Below are 19,217 nucleotides of genomic sequence, written 5' to 3' on the forward strand. Positions count from 1 at the left end.
CAATATGAGTGCAATATGATATTACTATAAATGTGTGTCTTGGGCAAATGAATCTCATAACAGTCCTCTGTCTGTTATCTCTCTCAGTGCAGAGGAAAGCATGAGAACCTCAGACAGATAACACTGTAACTGTCATACTTGTCATACACATGCACAGCCTAAAAATCATTTAAGACCATGTGGCGGTTGTATAAATTGTTAAGACTGGTCACAACCTTTTAAACACAGTAACTTAAAAATATAGACTGGGTTCATTTGAATCAGAAACGTAAAGCTGATTACACCTTGGCTAACTGCTAGTTGGTCTAGTTATCAAGACAGTACTTAAAAGAGTTTTAACATAGCGGCTGTGTTTATGCAACTGTCCAGCTGTCAGATTATTGCAAAATGAAGTAGTGTCCAATGATAAACTCTGTTAGCTAAAGCCAGCATGGAAAAGTACCTTTTAGTTTTCAATATCTCACATATGAGAGCCTGTTTCATGGTTGAGAAGGTTGAGTTTGCCGCAATACTGGAATATTTTAAACACTTCCAACAATTTATTCAATAATTTGGACATCAGTTTTAGCTAATCTCAATGAGACTGGTGAAATCAGAGATATTTCTGTTATTAACTAATGCAGTGTTCCTTTTTTTGACTGGAAGATATTAAACTAAAATGCTGCTGGAGACAAAAAACAACAATAACTTTCAGTCTGATAAGTGAGATCATTTATTGGTATTGTGTATTAAATTTATGTGATATCAAAAGCTGTACTATATTATTGTAAATAACATACCTGGCACAATTAAACGGCAAATAAAAAACGGAAAACAGACATCTTTAAGTATTCAAACAAACAAATAAAAAATTTATGGTTGAAATTGAGTTGTTATTGTTTAATTCTTATGTTGACCATCATCATTCAAAAGTAGTAGGATTAAGTAAGATCTATGGAAGATATAAAAGACATTCTCTACTGAACGATCAATAGTGTTTTAGCAGCAATAAAGATGCCATTCATGTTGTGGAGGATGGAAAAAAAATACCTCCATCCTGACACAGTAAATCACACACACATAAAAAATATAAATCATTTTTAGTATAATATATCAGCAAATGCTCTTCACCCTTTGAATTTCCATTTTTTTCACAATCAACAGCATTTGTGGCATAACGTTGAAAATAATTTCAATTTGTCCCTCGTTTTATTAAAAAAAAAAAAAAAAGAAAAAGAGGGAAATGGTGAATTATGCCAAAAATGCTGTTGACAGATTCATTTGTACTGTTGTACTGTACATTTGTAATGTTCCTTGAATTCTGTTCAAAATAAGTAGCAACTTAAGTGAAGGTTTTAGACTCTTCAGTCTCACCAGGCTTAGATATAAAGCATATTTACTTATTGTTTGTGTATGGTCACTTTAGCAGGCAAGATAGTGATCGGTGTGCTCTGGAGCCCTGGACCAAAGATGGGGAACAGCTTTTCATTGAACTTATCATTGTATGTACATAGGTGCTTGTTGTTGCCTGTATCCCAGAAGGAAACCTCCCCCTTCTCCATATTGACCTTTACCCTGATGGTTTCAGGCCTTCTCTCTAGACTCAGCTCAGTGCGTGGAGTGGTTAAGGCACTGTAGACTCCTTTACTCAGACCAATGGTCCACACTCCAGCTTTTGTTGTTACGGTGAACTTTCTCTTCCTAACCACTGACTTCTTGCATACTCCCAAGATCCATTTGGGGTGGTCAGCCACACGGACCTCCCAACGGTGGCGCCCTGAGGAGAAACCCTCTGAGCCAAGGACAAAAACACAGGGATCAAACCTCTCAGGGTTGTCTGGGAAAGTCTGTCTTTCCAGACTCTGTTGCACACTGGAAAAATCAGGAGATATGGAGAGCCAGGGCGAGACTGTGTTGGGATCCAGGATTACAGGCACTGCAGACAAAAGTTCACAAAGAAGTCAGTAACCCACAAAAGATCTCTGAGTTAATCTTAGATATATTTTAGACAAGGTGAAAAAAAGTGCACTCACAACATGTGACATGAGTCAGCATCTGCTCCCAGACTTTGTATCCCAAACCACCAACATGCAAGGCCATGTTGATGAGAGCTCCTTGAACCTTCTTTGGTTCCTCACTAGTCCACTGGGTTCTGTGACAGACATCAAGAGGCCATCTTAGCAGAATTAGAGTCTCAAAAAATAGTGACAGAACATGTCTGCCCCATTGTGATCACAAATCACTGAAAAAAATGAAGGACGGGGACTTGGTTCTATGCAGCGGTTGTTTGGATTTTGGAGAAGTTCTGAATTCATCATCAAAATGCCATTTTCACCGTAAGGTCCAGTTATGAAATTTTAATGAGGTAAAATGTGCGGTCACATTTACTGTTGTTTGCCGTATTTTCAGTAATCTTCTAGTTTCAGTAGGAATCTACACTATTGTAAATTTCGCATGAGGGCAAAAGATTTCCCCACTCAAATGTTGCAACAGTTTCAAGTTGGTCATGCAAATTTGCTATGTGGACCAACAGAAAGATGCTTGCTTTGAAAGTGACTTCTTTGTGAACTTTGGAAAAGTACATGGATACTCCTTTGGGTTTATCTAGGCATTGTGCATTTCTCATTATTTGCGTGCATGTTCTTTCCTTGGGTGAACAACAGACCAACACCCAAGGTCAGGAATTTCATGAATTATAAATTACATTTTAGTTTGTTTTTCACAAAACCCTGTTGTATATTTCAAGAGCACAAGTAACCAGTGATAATTGTGTAATAAAGTTTGAAACTGTTTGCTATGCACTACCATTATATGAACAAGCGTGAGCAGGACATATTCATCAATCATTTTAAGTAATTTTCATTTTTGAGTGAACTTTCCCTTTAAAACAGTGTTCTCCAACCAATTCCAGGAGGTCCACACCTCTGCACAGTTTAGTTCCAACCCTAATCAAACACACCTGATCCAGCTAATCAAGGTCTTCAGGATCACTAGAAACTTCCAAGCAGGTGTGATTTGGAGCTGTGGCCCTCCAGGAATTGAGTTTGAGACCACTGCTTTAAAATCTATAACATGAATTTAGAAACTAGATTTTTTTTATTTCAATGTCGGCTTTAAAAACACAATCGATGTAAAGAACAACAAAATGCATCAGTGTGAGTAAATATGACTTCTCTATAGTGGTATTAAGCAAGAAATTCATAACAAAGCAGACCTAAGAAACACTTGATAAAATAAAAAGGCACATACCGTCTTTTTAGCTTCTGGAAATTCTGTGGAAGAAGAAAAGTTGACTTATAAGAGCTGAACATTGGACATATCTAATTTAGTTATCAGTTATGTAAAAGTGTGAGAAAATCTAGTCAGTATAAATGTATAGGGTCAATGACAAGTTTTCATGTCAAGTCCACTTCTACACTTGCCATATTTAAATCTAGGTTGAAGATATTTTTCTGCATTGCCCATTGACCCCCCACATGATTGTAAAGCGCTTTGGGTGTATAGCAATACACAATAAAAGCGCTATATAAATGCTTCCTTCATTCATTAAAAATGCAATTCATACATACAATGACTAGAATACACATCTAGTATGATGAGTATGCTTTGCATTTTTGACTTAAAGTTAATTATGATTTGTTTGGTAGGGCGTGAGGAATAAACAATTGCCTGACATGAAGTTTGAAAGGAATTTGACACGACAGAATGAGCTTATCATGAAAAGACTTTCAAAGCCATATGAAATCAACATGAATACAAAAAACTATTTTGGCACATGTACTTTAAACTAGATTTTCCTTTTTTTGTTTTAAATTATAGACACTCTTTTTGACCCACCAGTGATTAGTCTAGAGAATTCTGCCTGTAATCTGCGTATTGAAAACAACACTTAAGTCAGACCTGTTGAAATATCTGGACGCATACGTGTATCCTGTTTACAACTGGTAAACACAGTAAGTTATTATCAGGAACACATACAAAACTTATAAAAAAACGTACCTGAAGGAAAGTCAAATCCTCAGCTCCCATTTCCCTCTTTACTGCCTGAATCAATTCTGCAAGAGCCCCGATATCACGACTGATGCTTTCAATCTTCTCATTCACCACTTGCTTCTTCTCATTTTCTTCTCTACACAAAGCATTTATTCTAGACGTCTCCTCATTACATAAGACCTGATGGAGTCTTTCAAACTCCTCTTTGATTTGTTTCTCTGCATCTTTAGTCTGGCTCTGCAACAATACAGACAAATAGAATGAGAATTAGTTCTAAATTATTAAGATTTCACAGCATGTTATGTGTTTGGCCTTCATAAAGTTTTAAGAGACTGCTTACCTCAATAAAGGAGATGGTGTCTTTATATCTTTTTTTCATTCTTTTGAAGGAGTCCTGCTTACTTTCCAGTATTTTGATTTTCATGTTAAGCTCCTCCTATAAAACACTGCACGTTAGAAATGCGAATTTATGTATTTTAATAAAAAGGTCAGTATTCATTTCAGTAGCTGCAAGTTGTAACACGAAGTGAGTTGCTTTTTATACCACAATGGGAAACCAGCAATGAGCTAACCTTGCAGAAAGGCACCCCTTGCTCTATAGGCACCAGCTCGTGTCCTGGATGAAGAGTAACGCACTCGACGCACACGGGTTCCTCGTCTTTAATGCAGAAGAGCTGGAAGGGCCGCTGGTGCAAACCACAGATGACTTCATCTACACCAGAACCTTGTCCTCTCCAGTTCCTCTCCTTTTTATAGGACACGCAGGTGTTTTTTAGTGCGCGGTTGGGGATCGGTGTCTCTCCGTCGCAGCATTTTCGGCACATCGGGCACTGCCGTTTTGACTGGTTCTTCCAGCTGCCCTCCAGACATTCTTGACAGAAACTGTGGCTACACGAGAGCAACACGGGTTCCTTAAAAATGTCTTTGCAGACAGGACACGTTAAGTCTGACTCTAGAAGAGATGGCCTGTCTGTGATATCCTCGTCACTGTATTCTGCCATGTTAGCTGTACTTTCACTTTCACTAAACGGCTATATTTTCTCAGCAGAGTTTAAAAGACGTTTCAGTATCGCAGAGCTATTTAAAACATCAGCCGTTCTGCGTTTAAAAAGTTAAACTTGTTGTTTAAAAAGAAAGAAGGCAGCGATTTGTTAAGGACGAGACGTTCTACCTGTTTTCGTCTTATTTCTGTCAACTTCCGCCTTTTGTGAAGAGGGAGGGTGGGCGCTAGAGAGAACGGCAGAAAATAAAATAAAAGTACAAAGAGTTAAACAAGTTTGTCTACATTTTCATCCAGAACTGGTTTGTCTTATCTCCACAGTTGACCCTCAGGTCCGTAAAAGGGACTTTTTATTAATTAATTAATTAATTAATTTATTTTTATGGTATGGAGGACGAAAACTGCAAAAATAAAAATAAATGCGTACATACATACACATGTTCGTGCATAAATATATAAAGAATTAAATCTGGAAAACAACTTTAAACAAATAAATAAATTTGATAATCGTTTATTTATTTATTTTTTTTGCAATTACGGTTTTAAAGTAAAGTATTTATTTATTTAGCAGAATAAGTATATTAAATAAATATATAATTAAATGATTACATTCGTAATGCAGTGCTGTAATAAAAGTAAAATGAAATTTAAGCACAGATAAATAATTTATGATTGAAATACATTTATTTATTTATTTGTAATGTATTTTATTTTACATAATAAAATGTTGCAATAAGCATTAATAAAAGTAAGAATAAACAAATTGGGCATAATGATACAAATGTAAACGGTCCAATTATGTAAAATGATGCTTCAAATACATGCCTTGAAATAAAAAACAAAACAAAACAAAATGTAATAATTTTATTATATATTGTTACATATTTGTTTATTTTAGCCTGTTAAATCATTCCATAACTTGTCATCATGTCTATATCAAGCTTGTTACTATTGTTTTGACACATTTGACACATTGTTTCGCCAGTAGATCATCATCAGTCCTTAGGAAAAAAAAGTTTGAAACCCCTGTTACATGAGAATGAAATGCAATACTATCAAAAGACCAGCAGAGAGCCCGTTCGTTAAGCATGCACACGGTTATTAGGCTTTGTGTTGTTGACAACCATCTGGAAGCACACACACCTCCCCAGTTAACAAACACAGCGAACACAACTGTCCTGCAAGATTCAATGCGCGTCCTGGATAACAGGGAACAAACTCACGCACAAGGCTGAGGTTGTAACAGTTATTGCTTGGATTTAGCCAGAAGTTGAAACAGAGAGGACGCGCACGTTGTTTTCAATAACATCTGGAGATGTTTCGTAAATAAAGCCATTCTGTGAGCGGAGCTCGAGGCCTTTGATTCCTGCAGCTCACACATCACCATCATCCGCGGTGGTCTCGAGCTTTAAACCGCCGCTGGGCTCTGCAGCCACCGCAGCAACACAACAATAGCTGCAGCGCTCAACGCGTCCTTTTATTATTCTATCTGATACAGGATGTAAGTTACGAAAACCTCTATGCTTTAGAAACATGGAGACCAAGACTCGGGAATTGGTGAGTAAATGACTGGAGACGGTTTGCTTTTTCCGACAGCTAGCGGGATAGACATGGCTAGTCGGTTAGCCTGTTCAGCTAAAGCGAAGGCTCGGTTGTCAGTTTTAAATGTCTCTTCGATTGATACGAATCAGTAAATACTGAACTGACAATGGACAGGTGTACACTGCTATATGAATTATTGTAATTATGTAGTTTAACAAGGGGCCACAGTCGGTTAAATATGATGACAGAACAGCTAACACTAAAGTAACGTAAACCGTTAGCTCAGCATTGCTGTTACAATGAGGCTTGTGTCAGCTAAACCTCTGGACATAACGCTACTAGTTTAAAAAGACAAGTATCCCTTTTATCTCTTAATGTTGCGTAACTTTGTGTTTTTTTTTTTTTGGCAAATAGTTTAAGAGTTTGGTGTTGAAAGTGTTGTTTTCGTAAGATTTGTGCTACTTAGCAGCTTTGGGTGCAGTTTTTCAAAGACGACTATTTTTCACAAGGGTTTTTTTTTTACAGCCTTGCCTTTTGCATAAGATGTTGTCTTTTTGACAAGATACGATTAGATAAGAAAGCTTTGCCATTGTATAGGACAACGAAATTACAGTTTGTACTCCGTGTAAGTGACGACAAAATTTATAGCAACAATATTAATGATGTAGAATACAAATTATGTATAAAAACAGTCTTATTCTGTTTAACCTTATAAAGCCTTAAATATTAATCTATACATCTATTTTTTCTTTAAAAATGGAAGTTTATTTAACCTTTAGACATAATCTGTAAAACATAAATAAAACTTTACATAAGTGTTTCATATTTTGTATCTTTTGATAAGTCAGACTTTTATGGCTGATATAGCATGATAGTGAGAATATGGAGCTCATACTTTTTGAGGAGGAAAAACACATCAGTTTTATTCAGAGGTTTCAAACTGGTGCAGATGTTGCCATTTATATGGCCAAAAAATTAAATAAAATTCTGAGACTTTGTTGTGTAAATCAGTGAGATTTTTTTATAATATTATATCAGGCTGCTTGCTTAAAATGCATATACATATTATTTGTCACTCTGTTTTACGCTTTAAAGGCTTCATTTAGTTTTATGATCAAAGCTCTGTAGTTTTAATTGTAAGTGTCAAAAAATAAAATGCTATACAACGATGACTGAGAAATGTATACATAAACATTATGAAGGAAAATGTAATGTACATTTGTCCGAGTCTACAGTCATGTACAGTGCAGTTACTGCTTGTTAAAAGATAAATTAGTATAATGTTGATGTGTATTTTTTGTATGTCATCAAAAACTGCTTTGTACAAAGCAGCAGTTGTGTATGTTTACTGTTATTGCTGTTATTACTCTCAGTGAACTTTCTGCAACACATTTCACAGATATCCAGGTAAACAATTAGTTTTTATTAATTATAAGTTCTCACAATTTTTCTAAAATTCTCAATATTATGACTAAGATGAAACCTATAGATGACTATAGATTAATTCACGTTTATAGATAAATTATAAATTGAAATGTTATAGATAAATCTAAATGTTTTAGAAAACTCATTGGAAAAATCTAAACATTCTGTTGGTTTACCTGGATATCTGTAAAATGAGAGCATTAACTTATAAAGCAGCTGAGTTGAATGCATGTCAGGAAGGATGACACCACAAATAAAACAAATACAATCAATGTTTTTTGGGCAGATTTTTGCCATATGAAAGGGTGAATGTTTATGCTTTGCATGAGATTTATTATTTGTAGATAATTCCACAGTTGTTGTTTTTTTTTTTTCTTCCTCTCTCTCTACAGGTCTCCATACTGTGAGCAAGTCCAACCACCCTCCAGTAGTTTCTACATCTTTTTCTCACTTTGCCCTTTGTGGGTGGAGGAGAGGATGACTTCTCACATCCTGACTGTCCTGCTGCCTGTCTTGGTGGTTCTGATACCTGCTACCTGGGCAGGAGACTGTAAAGGCCAAAGACAGGTTCTGCGTGGTGTCCCAGGATATGTCACAGATGGACCAGGAAACTACTCTGTGAATGGGAACTGCGAGTGGCTTATCAAGGGTTGGTGTTAAAAACTATAAAAACAAAGGGCTGATGAATGAAAGAAGCTTTATTAGCATATAGTAGGGTTTAAACGAATGACTGTTTTGCTTGTAATTCAAAGTCGGCATAAAATGAAAATGTGTTTTTTTTTTTTTTTTTTTTTGTAAATGCATGTTATTCATCTTGTGAATCCATGCATGCTTCATTTTTACATTTAATTGAATTTTGAGTTAAAATGTCATAATTGGATCTTCTGGTGAAATTTTCCAATCATTTAGTTTACTTAAATCCCATCCCTTTCTTACAGCAACCTCAAGTTTGCTTTAAGATCTGCCTCCATCAAAACAACCACTGATGGATGGAACCAAGTCTGCACCCCTTTCATTATGTTCTTTACTTGATTATCCATTTCACTTGGATGTATTTCACAACACAGAAGAAAAGATCTGTTGCTACTTCCGTTAGTAGTGATGGCTTGATTAGTAATTATTACCAATTAGTATAACTACCAATTTGAGTAACTGAGTGACCATGACCCTTCTCTCAATTTGTATATTTATTGCAAATGTCTACCTCTTGAAGGTAATATTAAGATAAGCACTTGTATGTTTTTTTTTATGGTTGTAATGGGAACTCTTCTGTCCTCCTTCAGCTCCCAGCAGAAACCATCGCATTGTGCTTAACTTCACGTTTATGGAGACGGAGTGTACCTATGACTATCTGTTTGTCTATGATGGTGATTCCTACCAGAGCCCCCTACTGGCAAGTTTAAGTGGCAACACCCTACCACAACCAATTGAGGCCAAGTCTGGTAAGGTAAGACCAAAAGTATCAGTTTATACCATTTGTTCAACTGAGTTTGTGAGCCTTACTTTTCAGAGAATCAAAATGCTTCCCTTTCTTTAATGCTCTTGATTCGACGAGATTGTGAAGAAAGGAAGCTCTATTTTAGGTTTTTCCATTTCTCTCAGCATGTGTCCGTTTTATATCACTGTGAGTCATAAGAAACTATGCCAGCGCTCAATTAATAGACGTCTTGTTCACAGTCTGTCTCTGTTTTCCCACAGTCATCATAATTTGTTCATCTTCTGTTGTGTTCTTTACAAGATGCTGCTGCATCTCTTCAGCGACGCCAACTACAACTTGCTGGGCTTCAATGCCACGTACACGTTTTCAGTTTGCCCTGGGGACTGCGGTGGTCATGGGCGCTGTGACATAGCTACTGCCCGCTGTCAGTGTCATCAGGGGTGGGGAGGAATGGACTGCAGTACCCCTCTCTGCTCCCAGGTTTGCACTCAACATGACCACGGTCGCTGTGATAAGGTAGGCAAAAATTAAGCTCTGCGTTATGCATAAAGTGAGTACAGAATATTGTTTTGTTGTTTTAATGTCACGTATTGTCTCCCTTTCTCGATAACAGAGGGGTGAGCATTGTATCTGCAGCCCTGGCTTTGTGGGACAGAACTGTCAGCTGGGTCTCCGTGACAACAGCGGGGCGGGGCAGTGGTGGGAGGTGAGCCCAGGTGACGTTAAAGTAGCCCCTCGCACCGCCTCTGCTGGGGTTTACCTGGCTTCCACTGGAGCCATGTACATGTTTGGAGGTAAGATGGAGGTTTTTCAGCTAATCTTTCCAATCATTGACTGATTGTTAATCATTTGTCATGATCTGGAATGTGGGCAGCTATTTTACATGTATGAAAACCCATTTATACTTGTGTTGTAAAATTATCAAGCTTAATATGTTTTAAGGATAACACTATTAAATAGTTGTTTACAAAATTAAATAATTGTATTTTATTTTATCAGTCAGTCAATTTGCTAGATTATTATCTGTAAAATGTTAACATTTTGTTGTTGTTTTTTTATACAGCATTTGTATGTATAAACAATATATAGTTTTTCCACCTTACAAAAGCAAAACCAAAATGGAATGGCAATAGCAATTTTGCAAATGTAAAAAAAACATTGTTGAATTAAAATCTAACTTTGACAGCCTTAAAAATACATTTTGTAAAAATCTTGTTTTCCTCTTAATTTTAGACTGGTTTTACGCTTGTGGAGGGATTTATTTCAACCCTTGGTCTTTATTTACAGGGTTTGATCTGAACAGAGCACTGGAGGACCTTGTTGTTTACAATTTTTCGACCAATAATTGGGAACAGAGATCATATTTATATAGTCCAGTAAGTTTCTTCTCTCTTTTTTTTTTTTGTCTTGTGTATTTCTAATGATCTGTTTTCATTTTAATGATCCTCTAATTAATAATATCTTTGTATCAGGCTCCTCGACATTCCCACACAGCAGTAGAATGGCAAGGCAACATGGTCATCTATGGCGGCGAGCTTGCCAACCACTCATTGGCTAGTGATGTCTGGGTGTACCGTGCACAGCAAGATGAATGGCAGCAGCTAGGCCAATCAAACGCTTCAGGGGCGCCAAGGCTGGCAAATCACGCAGCAGCAATAGTAGACAACTATCTGTATGTTTTTGGGGGTGAGTAAATTGTGTTCTTATTCTTTAGTGGAGAATAAGAAAAGAGCAACATGAGCATTATTGTCATTTAGTGAAAAATGCATGCAAAGATCATCAGCATCATCATCTCTTCATTCCTTTCCTGCCCTCTGTCCCCTAAAATGTCCAGCTTTTCTGGTTGTGTTATTGCCTTTTTATGTATTTTTGACTTTTCTTTAAAAATAATTGTTCGACTTATCTTTACAGGAAGGACAGAGGAGGACATGTTTTCTTCATTACTGTACCGGTTCCGGTTGAGGGATGGAGTGTGGGAAGCAGTTCAGCCTACAGGCGGAAAACCACCTGCTACTGCAGGACACAGCATGGTCTACCATGCCCCTTCCAAAACACTGCTGGTATATGGGGGACACAGACCTACCACAGCGAGGTATTGTACACTTGTGTGTGTGTAGTATAAGATGAATTTATAGTAAATTGCCGCTGAGTGTTTGCTTATATCACTGTAAAATTTAAACCGTTATATCCCAGCTCTTTATATAAAGTTTGATACAGTGTGTATGTCCACATACTTTTATCTGCATACATACAGTATACTCATGTAGGGCTCTATGCATGCACTGTATAGCATATTTCAACTGCTCGATTGCTTGTATCATTGCATAATGTAAACTGAATTATTGCCCAGCTCTAATCTTCTAAATACGACTGTCAGGCAGGAAGGTATTATAAAAATTAACATCATGATTTTCTGTAAAGCTGTGTGTATTGTGAAAAGCACTATACAGATAAATTTGATTGACTGACAGCTGGAAATGCTGTTTAAAATCATATTGAAATGTCCTAAAACAGATGCAAAAGTTGTTGGAAATGTGTTCCTGTTCATAAGGAAAAATCACGTGAATAAATTTAAGATGGTAATCTGCTACTTGGAATCTGACAGTGAATATTTTTTCTTGGTTTTTTTTTTCTTTCAATTTGTAATGTTACCATCTACTCCTGTCCCAAGGTTCAGTGTGCGTGTGAACTCAACTGATGCTTTCCATGTTGAGAAACGGTTTTGGACTTCCTTCCGTTCACGTTTTCCTGCCAGTGGCCCGAGGGAGAGAGCATTCCACTCTGCCACCGTCATCGGCAACTACATGGTGGTGTACGGTAAGTAGCAATCACTTTGACATAGTAGTAGAGCTACAGCCAACCGCATTGTGTCTGTGGTTTGACTGAGTGAATGGATTGTGAAGACTTTTATAGCGATATTAATTAATGGAGATCTGTTTTTCCTCTTAGGAGGGAATGTTCATATCCACTACATGGAAGAGAAGTGCTACGATGAGGAGATCTTTTTCTATCATCTTGGTTGCCATCAGTGGGTGTCTGTTGGAGAGAGCCTCAGTCAGCGTAAGTGTATATTTAATGGTCAGAGATGGAGTGAATCTGTTTGATATGTTTAGAGAGGAGATGAGGTATGATGAAGTATGTGATTGACCCATGCTTCCCTTAGGATTTGTTGCACGAATAACAAGAGAGCCTGTAAGAACTCATGTTCAAGATGCTTCAGCCTGACTGGGGGCTTGTTATGACCTACTCTTGAGAGGTCATTTGTTGTGTAAATTCCCTTGTGTCTGATGCAGATTTACTTGCCTGCAGCTTTTAAACAAATGGATTGATGAGAAGTAAAACTGCCCTCAGATAATGTTTTTTTTTTTTTTTTTTTTTTTTATTAAATGTTGTAACTTAACCACAGAAAGCTGACATAGGTTTGGAACCCCTCATAGTGCCTGTCAGGATTTTTGGCATTGTTATTTTTGGTTTGCAAGACATTTTACTCAAAGTTGGTATTATTTTATAATGATGCTTCAGTTTAGCCCACTAGAATATTGTGCATTTCACTGGGGGCTTCTTCTAACTCTTTAACTATACAGCATTTTATTGTTTCCGTGCTTTAGTTATTTTCAGTCCGTTATTTACATCATTACCTCAGGATCTACATAAAGGAATGTTTAAAGTTAAGCTCAATCAGCAGTTGATTACCACAAAAAAATATTTTTCAACCTGCCTTTCTTAAAAAAAAAAAAAAAAATCATGGTTGAATTGAGGCAGTTACAATGGAAGTAAATGAAGCCAGTCCATAAATGTTAAAATAAACTGTGCTTCAAAAGTATAGCCACAAGACTTACATATTCTATGTTAATGTGTAAAGTAACAGTAGCCCTCAGTAGTAGATGTGAGCCACTCTGAGTTTTTTCAATCAATTGTGCATATTTGTTCTCTGAAATTTCCTCTGTGCTCTTATAGGAGGTGCGTCGGTGAGGGGCCGATATTCCCATGTTGCAGCTGTCATGGAAGGCCGTGTGCTGCTAGTTGCTGGCGGTTACAGTGGGGTTGCCCGTGGTGACCTTGTGGCATATAAAGTACCGCTGTTTGTAAGCAGTGACCCAGGAGACCGGGTAATAAATTTAGATGATACTTTTTCTATTTATTTTTCAGTTTTTTTTTTCTGTAAGTATTTGTACTGTTGAAAGTATGCTTATGCTCACCAATGCTGTATTTATTTGATCAAAAATACAAACATTAATATTGTGAAATATTATTACAATTTAAAATAACTCTTTTCTTTTAATATACTTTAAAATCTGATTTATTCCTGTGATGGCAAAGCAGCCATTACAGTCTTCAGTGTCACATGATCCTTCAGAAAGCATTATAATATGCTGATTTGGTGTGCAAACATTTCTTATATATTAATATTTTAGTGTAAAGCGATTCTATGATAAAAGAACAGCATTTATTTGAAACCGAAATCTTTTGTAATGTTATAAATGTCTTGAATATCACTTTTTGATGAATTAAAAAAAAAATCATACTGATCTCAAACCATTGATCGGTAGTGTATATCAAGGTGTGTAAATGTGTGTTTTCGTCTAACAGGACACAGTATGTGCTGAAGCTCCAGATGAAAGCTTATGCCTCAAGAATCCAGAGTGCAGTTGGTGTGAGGGTCGCTGCAGGGAGTACCAGCCCAACAACCCGGTAATACTTCCCCAGGCTCCTTCACTTGCATTTTGCTGGCTTTTGACCACTCATGTCTCTCTGATGCTTACAGTCATTTTCACTTGTGTTTCTCACTCCATCATCTGATTTATGTGTGTGTTTGTATACAGTGTGGCAGCACCGGATGTCTGGGCCTGGCTCGTTTTTTGTCGGACTGCCAGTCGTGTCTGGTGTTCAGTGGGGTGCCAAACTCTCTGCCACGAGTTTCTGGGGAATTCGGCTGGTGTGTGCAGAATGAGTCCTGCTTGCCTGTTTCAGGTAAAGAGAAAGGAGAGAGCAGACCACAGCGTGACTGTTAAAACAACCACACACTGCTCAGTAAATCTTTATTTCTAGATACTTTTACAGTCTGTGAAATAATGTGTTACTGAGTACTGTTTGTAGATGACTTTTAGCAGTCATGCTGTGTTAATATCACTGCTATGTGCTCTTCACTGGTTTACAAGCTAATTTACACAATATACTTGAAAGTCAAGTGACCTGAGTGTGTGGCATATAATCCTTTGGCATATCATGAGTAAATATTGTACACTTTGACCCCTGGCAGAGCAAAGTGCATGCCGCGTGGACCAGATCTCTGGGGCGTACGGCTGGTGGGGGGAGCGCACGCGTTTCCTCACCTCCCTCCCCTTCTGTCGCACCGAGAACTATGTCCCGGGACTGCACCTGCTTACCTTCCAGCATCCACGTAATCAGTCACAGCCTGACAAGGTACGACAAGTTCAATCCTCAGCTCTCATGACCTTCTACACTTTCTTTCTTCTATACACCTGCTCTAGGCATATAATTTCACTCCTTAAATAAGTTGTTTCTGTTTGTTTATGCCCTCTTCTTGTGATTTCACTTATAATAATCAGTGTTTTTAGTATAATTTTTTCATATTAGTTTGAAGTTTTAGTATTGTTGTTGTTGCTGTTGTTGTTTTTTCAATTTTATTAGTTTTTGCGTTTTTAATAATATGTGTTATAGTTTTTATTAATGTATTTCAGTTTTAGATATTTTAGTAGATCAAGTTAGGTAGCTGAAATAATTTTTTAATTTCAAGTTACAAGTTTATTTTATGGTTTTGGTTTTAGTCAACTGTAATAACCCTGGGAATAAGTTTTCATTCTTTATTTTCTACATCCAGATTTTTTTTTACTTTTGCAAAATAGTTGTTACTGTAAACTCTTCCTCTGAGCCCCCCACCCTGCCTCTGCTCTCCTTCTCTCTTACACTCATGCACACTTCTTCGTAGGTATCTATCCTGCGCAGTACCTCCATCATCCTCAATCCCTCTACAGAGATGGATGTGACCCTTCAGTTTCGGGGTTTCATTCATCCCTTATGGGGTGCCCCTCAGGAAACTGTTGCCATGTGGGCTCGAATACAAAAGCTCCACTTTACTGCTCAGATGGCTGCAGGACCCAACTCTCTTCAACTGGTATGCGAAATCACAAAATCAGGTTTCCTCTTTTAGACAAGAAAGGCATGGCATAAAGTCTTTTGAGGCATGTCTTTCTAAACCTTTCTTCCGTGCAGACGGATGTGCTGGGAAGGTGGTCCGCTCAGGAGGAGAAGGAGATCCGTATGCTATCCCGGCCAGATGGTTCCCGTCTGTTCCAGAATCTTACACGAGGAAACTGGTACCTGATCCAGGCGGAGGGCTACTTGAATAACTCTGCATCAGGACAGACTAGTGAGATGGCTCTTACCTGGAACCGCACAGCTTTACCTGGAGGCAGCGTAAGTGTTTATTACCTAACAAAGCAACTTAAAAGTAGACACTCATTCGTATTGAGCATTTCTTCACTTGACATAATTTTACTTCTGTATTTTTAGACAGTTTTAGGGTTGCAACTAGTGTAATACTAGTGAAAACATTTGAAACCACTTGACAGCATCAGAACTGTAGTAATCTTAAGGTTTACTTTTTTTAACTAAAAATATTTTATATTGGATGTAGGATTTAACATTTAAATTTTGACAAACTTATAACCCAAATTTGAAAAAAATTATATATATAAACATTATATTATGAATTATACAAAAGTAACAAGTCAGAAAGAGCTTTATTGCAAAGTATGTTTGCACACACAGATAATAAAAAATTAGATGTGAATAAAATACACGTGTATATATAAATAAACAAAAAAAGAAAAAGAAAATAAATTGTATGTACAGGTGTGCTATTTAAACAGTAATTTTGTGCTATGTGCAAAAGATGAAAAATTGTACAATGAAAATGTTTGCAACCTTACTAATTATTTTAATTATTGATGTTATCTTAAGTTCCAGCCCTACAAACTTTCTAAGTGCACTGTAATATTCTTTTACATTTTTTTTTTTTTTCAACATTTTCTAGGAGATTTCTTTCCTGTTCCTCGAACCCTTCCGCTCCAATTCGTGCTCAGAGTACCGCTCATGTTCGGCCTGTCTGTCTGATCAGTCATGCGGCTGGTGTCCCACTATGAACCTGTGTTTTCTGCGCTCTGACGTTGATCAGCAGCCCTGCATAGACTCACAAGGAGAAGAGCGCCACCTACTGCTCAGCCCTCAGCATTGCACACTGTGTGAGGAGTATAGAGACTGTGCCGCTTGCACTCAGGTACTGCATTCACGTCAACATGTCTGAAAGACTGTGAGTGTTTTGCACAGAGCAGCATGCAGTCTGTTTACCAGCTTTCATGTTCTGTAAAGCTGCAGTGGAGTTTCTCTCATGTCTGAATGTTTGTAGGACCCCTACTGTGAGTGGCAGATCAACTCCAGCAAGAAGGGAGATTATCTGTGCAGTCGCCGTGGGAGATTGGAGGGGTCTATCCGGGAACCAGGAGGGTGTCCTAAAGTTTGCAACCAGTGAGTTTGAAGTGATAAACTTGTCTATGAATTATTTGGTGTATGTTATATTTGATGAAGCTGAAGGGCCTCAAAAAGATATCAACTTTAGTTTTTATATACCATCCTTTTTCTCTCTCTAACAGGAGGTTGACGTGTGGAGAATGTTTGTCTAACTCCAGTCAGTGTGCATGGTGTGAATCTGCTCAGTCCTGTTTCTACTTTGCTGCATACCTCACAAAGTTTCCCTATGGAGAGTGCAGGGACTGGTATGACAGGTAGGTTAGTGGAGCTTCTGCTGGGATTTTAGGTCATTTGTCTGATAAAAGCTAATGAAATCCCCTGTGTAGTTCACATACACTAGACACTTATAGTGCTTAAAGGGATAGTTCACCCCAAAATGAAAATTCTGTCATTAATTACTCACCCTCATGTCGTTCTAAACCCGTAAGACCTTCGTTCGTTCGTCTTCGGAACACAAATTAAGATACGTTTGCTCTCTGACCCTGCATAGACAGCAATGCAACTGAAATATTCCCAGACCCAGAAACGTAGTAAGGACATCGGTAAAACAGTCCATATGACATCAGTGGTTCAACCGTTATTTTATAAAGCTACAAATTCTTTTTGTGTGCAAAGAAAACAAAAATAACGACTTTATTCAACAAAATAAATAAAATAAAACTAAACAAAAAGACTAGATAGTTTACCCAAAAATCAAAGTGCTGTCATTAATTACTCCGCTTCATGTCGTTCCAAACCTGTATGACATTCTTTCTTCTGTGGAACATAAAAACATAAAAATGTTTTTAAGAATGTTGGTAACCAAACCATTAAACTTCCCATTAACTTAATTGTATTTTTTGTTTATTTAATCATTGTTTATTTAAAAAGTCAATGGGAACTGAAACTATTTGGTTACCAACATATCATCTTTCAAGTTCCACAGAAAAAAGCAAGTCAAACAGGACAAATGTGAGGGGGAGTAAATTATGACAGAATTTTACTAGATTCCTTTGTGTTGTTTAAACTGTAAATGACTGACTGAATAATTGAAAATTTTCTAGACATTTATCTTAAAAAATTTAAACCGTCACAAAATGAATAAACAGTGGACATGGACTTTATTGCCATTGTCTTACTTTTTCAATGTTGTTCTTTTGCAACCCAGTCAGTGAATATAATTATAATAATAATATTTTATTATTAATGTAATAATTATTATAACGGCAATTATAAAAATAAGATAATAATAATTATAATGAATTACAGTATATTGGTAATAATAATTTTCTTAATTGCTTAATTTTTTTTTTTTGCTTCTCTAGTGCTTGTTGCATTATACTCTCTCTGATCTTCTCTCTCCAGTGTTCACTCTGTCCCTCAGTGTAAGCAGTGCTCTGCTCTTGCCACCTGTTCAGAGTGTCTGCAGACATTTCAGTGCGGCTGGTGTGGAGACTACAACAACCCCACTATCGGCAGGTAGGGTAGAAACGTCTCTGTGAATACACCAAACAACCTTCAAGTTTAGTAACACTTCTCCTGATCACTGTTTTTCTTCTTGTATTACATCCTGCCCCTCTGGTTTTTCACAGGTGTTTGAGAGGTGACTGGGGTGGGATGGATGACCCCTCGGCTGTTAACTGTAGTATGGCTGTAGCTGAAGTGAAAGCCAGCAGGTAAGATTAAAACATTTTATACCTAGTGGCTAAATGAATGTGTCATTTGATTTTATTTACATCTCTTCCTTCTTCCATCAGCCCTGAGCCTCAAACTTTATCGCCCCCTCGGTTAATGGAGCTTGAGATGGAGATGGAGTTGGAGCTTGAGCTGCTGGAAGGGATGGAAGGAGATGGAGACGCTGTTTGGTCCTACCCATCCTGTCCGGATGTGGAGGAGTGTCGCTTGGGCTTGCATACCTGCCATCCCTCCGCTACCTGCGTCAACACCCCAACCTCCTACGAGTGTCACTGTGAGAGAGGCTTCACAGGAGATGGAGTGCACCACTGCAACCAGACGTGAGACTTTCTGTTAACACTGTTGCAAGGGTGGATGTATTTCATACAGCTCAGGAATAATCATAGTACATCCTTGTAATACATAGTCATGTTCACGCTCTCTCTCAGATGTTATAACGAGTGCCGTCAGGGCCGGTGCAGCGGGAGTCCTCGGTTTGAGTGTGAGTGCTCTTTGGGTTGGACATCTGATCCAGCCACTCTGGTGCTGAGTGGAGTGGAGTGTGACGTGGATTGTGGATGTAACTTCCACAGCACTTGTATTACAGCTCCAGGCATCTGTGATCAGTGCCAGGGT

General features: G+C 37.7%; 2 protein-coding genes across 2 annotated transcripts in view; one reads left to right on the forward strand and one right to left on the reverse strand.

Annotated features, from left to right (window-relative positions):
- Nucleotides 1–694: 694 nt before the first annotated feature.
- trim35-28 (tripartite motif containing 35-28) lies at nucleotides 695–5,197 on the reverse strand. The gene is made up of 6 exons (XM_058748254.1): nucleotides 4,545–5,197; nucleotides 4,313–4,408; nucleotides 3,979–4,209; nucleotides 3,229–3,251; nucleotides 2,013–2,131; nucleotides 695–1,915 (listed from the first exon to the last, which is right to left on the reverse strand). Exons 1-6 carry the CDS (start codon nucleotides 4,971–4,973, stop codon nucleotides 1,380–1,382), a joined length of 1,434 nt encoding a protein of 477 aa, XP_058604237.1. The 5' UTR covers nucleotides 4,974–5,197; the 3' UTR covers nucleotides 695–1,379.
- Nucleotides 5,198–6,054: 857 nt separating this feature from the next.
- The window catches only part of megf8 (multiple EGF-like-domains 8), a 28,967-nt gene continuing 15,804 nt past the window's right edge, over nucleotides 6,055–19,217 (forward strand). The window contains exons 1-23 of the mRNA XM_058746928.1: nucleotides 6,055–6,529; nucleotides 8,332–8,588; nucleotides 9,223–9,386; nucleotides 9,678–9,893; nucleotides 9,991–10,171; nucleotides 10,665–10,753; nucleotides 10,850–11,063; nucleotides 11,289–11,469; nucleotides 12,049–12,194; nucleotides 12,327–12,437; nucleotides 13,335–13,486; nucleotides 13,968–14,069; nucleotides 14,201–14,348; nucleotides 14,638–14,801; nucleotides 15,328–15,513; nucleotides 15,612–15,815; nucleotides 16,435–16,677; nucleotides 16,807–16,925; nucleotides 17,051–17,182; nucleotides 18,273–18,386; nucleotides 18,500–18,583; nucleotides 18,665–18,922; nucleotides 19,031–19,215. Of these exons, the coding sequence (XP_058602911.1) occupies nucleotides 8,417–8,588; nucleotides 9,223–9,386; nucleotides 9,678–9,893; nucleotides 9,991–10,171; nucleotides 10,665–10,753; nucleotides 10,850–11,063; nucleotides 11,289–11,469; nucleotides 12,049–12,194; nucleotides 12,327–12,437; nucleotides 13,335–13,486; nucleotides 13,968–14,069; nucleotides 14,201–14,348; nucleotides 14,638–14,801; nucleotides 15,328–15,513; nucleotides 15,612–15,815; nucleotides 16,435–16,677; nucleotides 16,807–16,925; nucleotides 17,051–17,182; nucleotides 18,273–18,386; nucleotides 18,500–18,583; nucleotides 18,665–18,922; nucleotides 19,031–19,215 (3,565 nt within the window). The 5' untranslated portion in view covers nucleotides 6,055–6,529; nucleotides 8,332–8,416. The remainder of the gene's footprint in view (nucleotides 6,530–8,331; nucleotides 8,589–9,222; nucleotides 9,387–9,677; nucleotides 9,894–9,990; nucleotides 10,172–10,664; nucleotides 10,754–10,849; nucleotides 11,064–11,288; nucleotides 11,470–12,048; nucleotides 12,195–12,326; nucleotides 12,438–13,334; nucleotides 13,487–13,967; nucleotides 14,070–14,200; nucleotides 14,349–14,637; nucleotides 14,802–15,327; nucleotides 15,514–15,611; nucleotides 15,816–16,434; nucleotides 16,678–16,806; nucleotides 16,926–17,050; nucleotides 17,183–18,272; nucleotides 18,387–18,499; nucleotides 18,584–18,664; nucleotides 18,923–19,030; nucleotides 19,216–19,217) is intronic.

This window comes from Onychostoma macrolepis, chromosome 16 (assembly GCF_012432095.1).
Source record: "Onychostoma macrolepis isolate SWU-2019 chromosome 16, ASM1243209v1, whole genome shotgun sequence".
Taxonomy (NCBI): Eukaryota; Metazoa; Chordata; class Actinopteri; order Cypriniformes; family Cyprinidae; genus Onychostoma; species Onychostoma macrolepis.

Bases quoted from the DNA above. Each gene is read 5' to 3' on its own strand.
- trim35-28 (XM_058748254.1), bottom strand. From the start codon at position 4,973: ATGGCAGAATACAGTGACGAGGATATCACAGACAGGCCATCTCTTCTA. The intron at 4,210-4,312 runs GTAAGCAGTCTC...GTATTGTTGCAG, and splicing joins ACACCATCTCCTTTATTGAG to AGCCAGACTAAAGATGCAGA. The intron at 1,916-2,012 runs GTGAGTGCACTT...TTTTGTCTGCAG, and splicing joins GCTGACTCATGTCACATGTT to TGCCTGTAATCCTGGATCCC.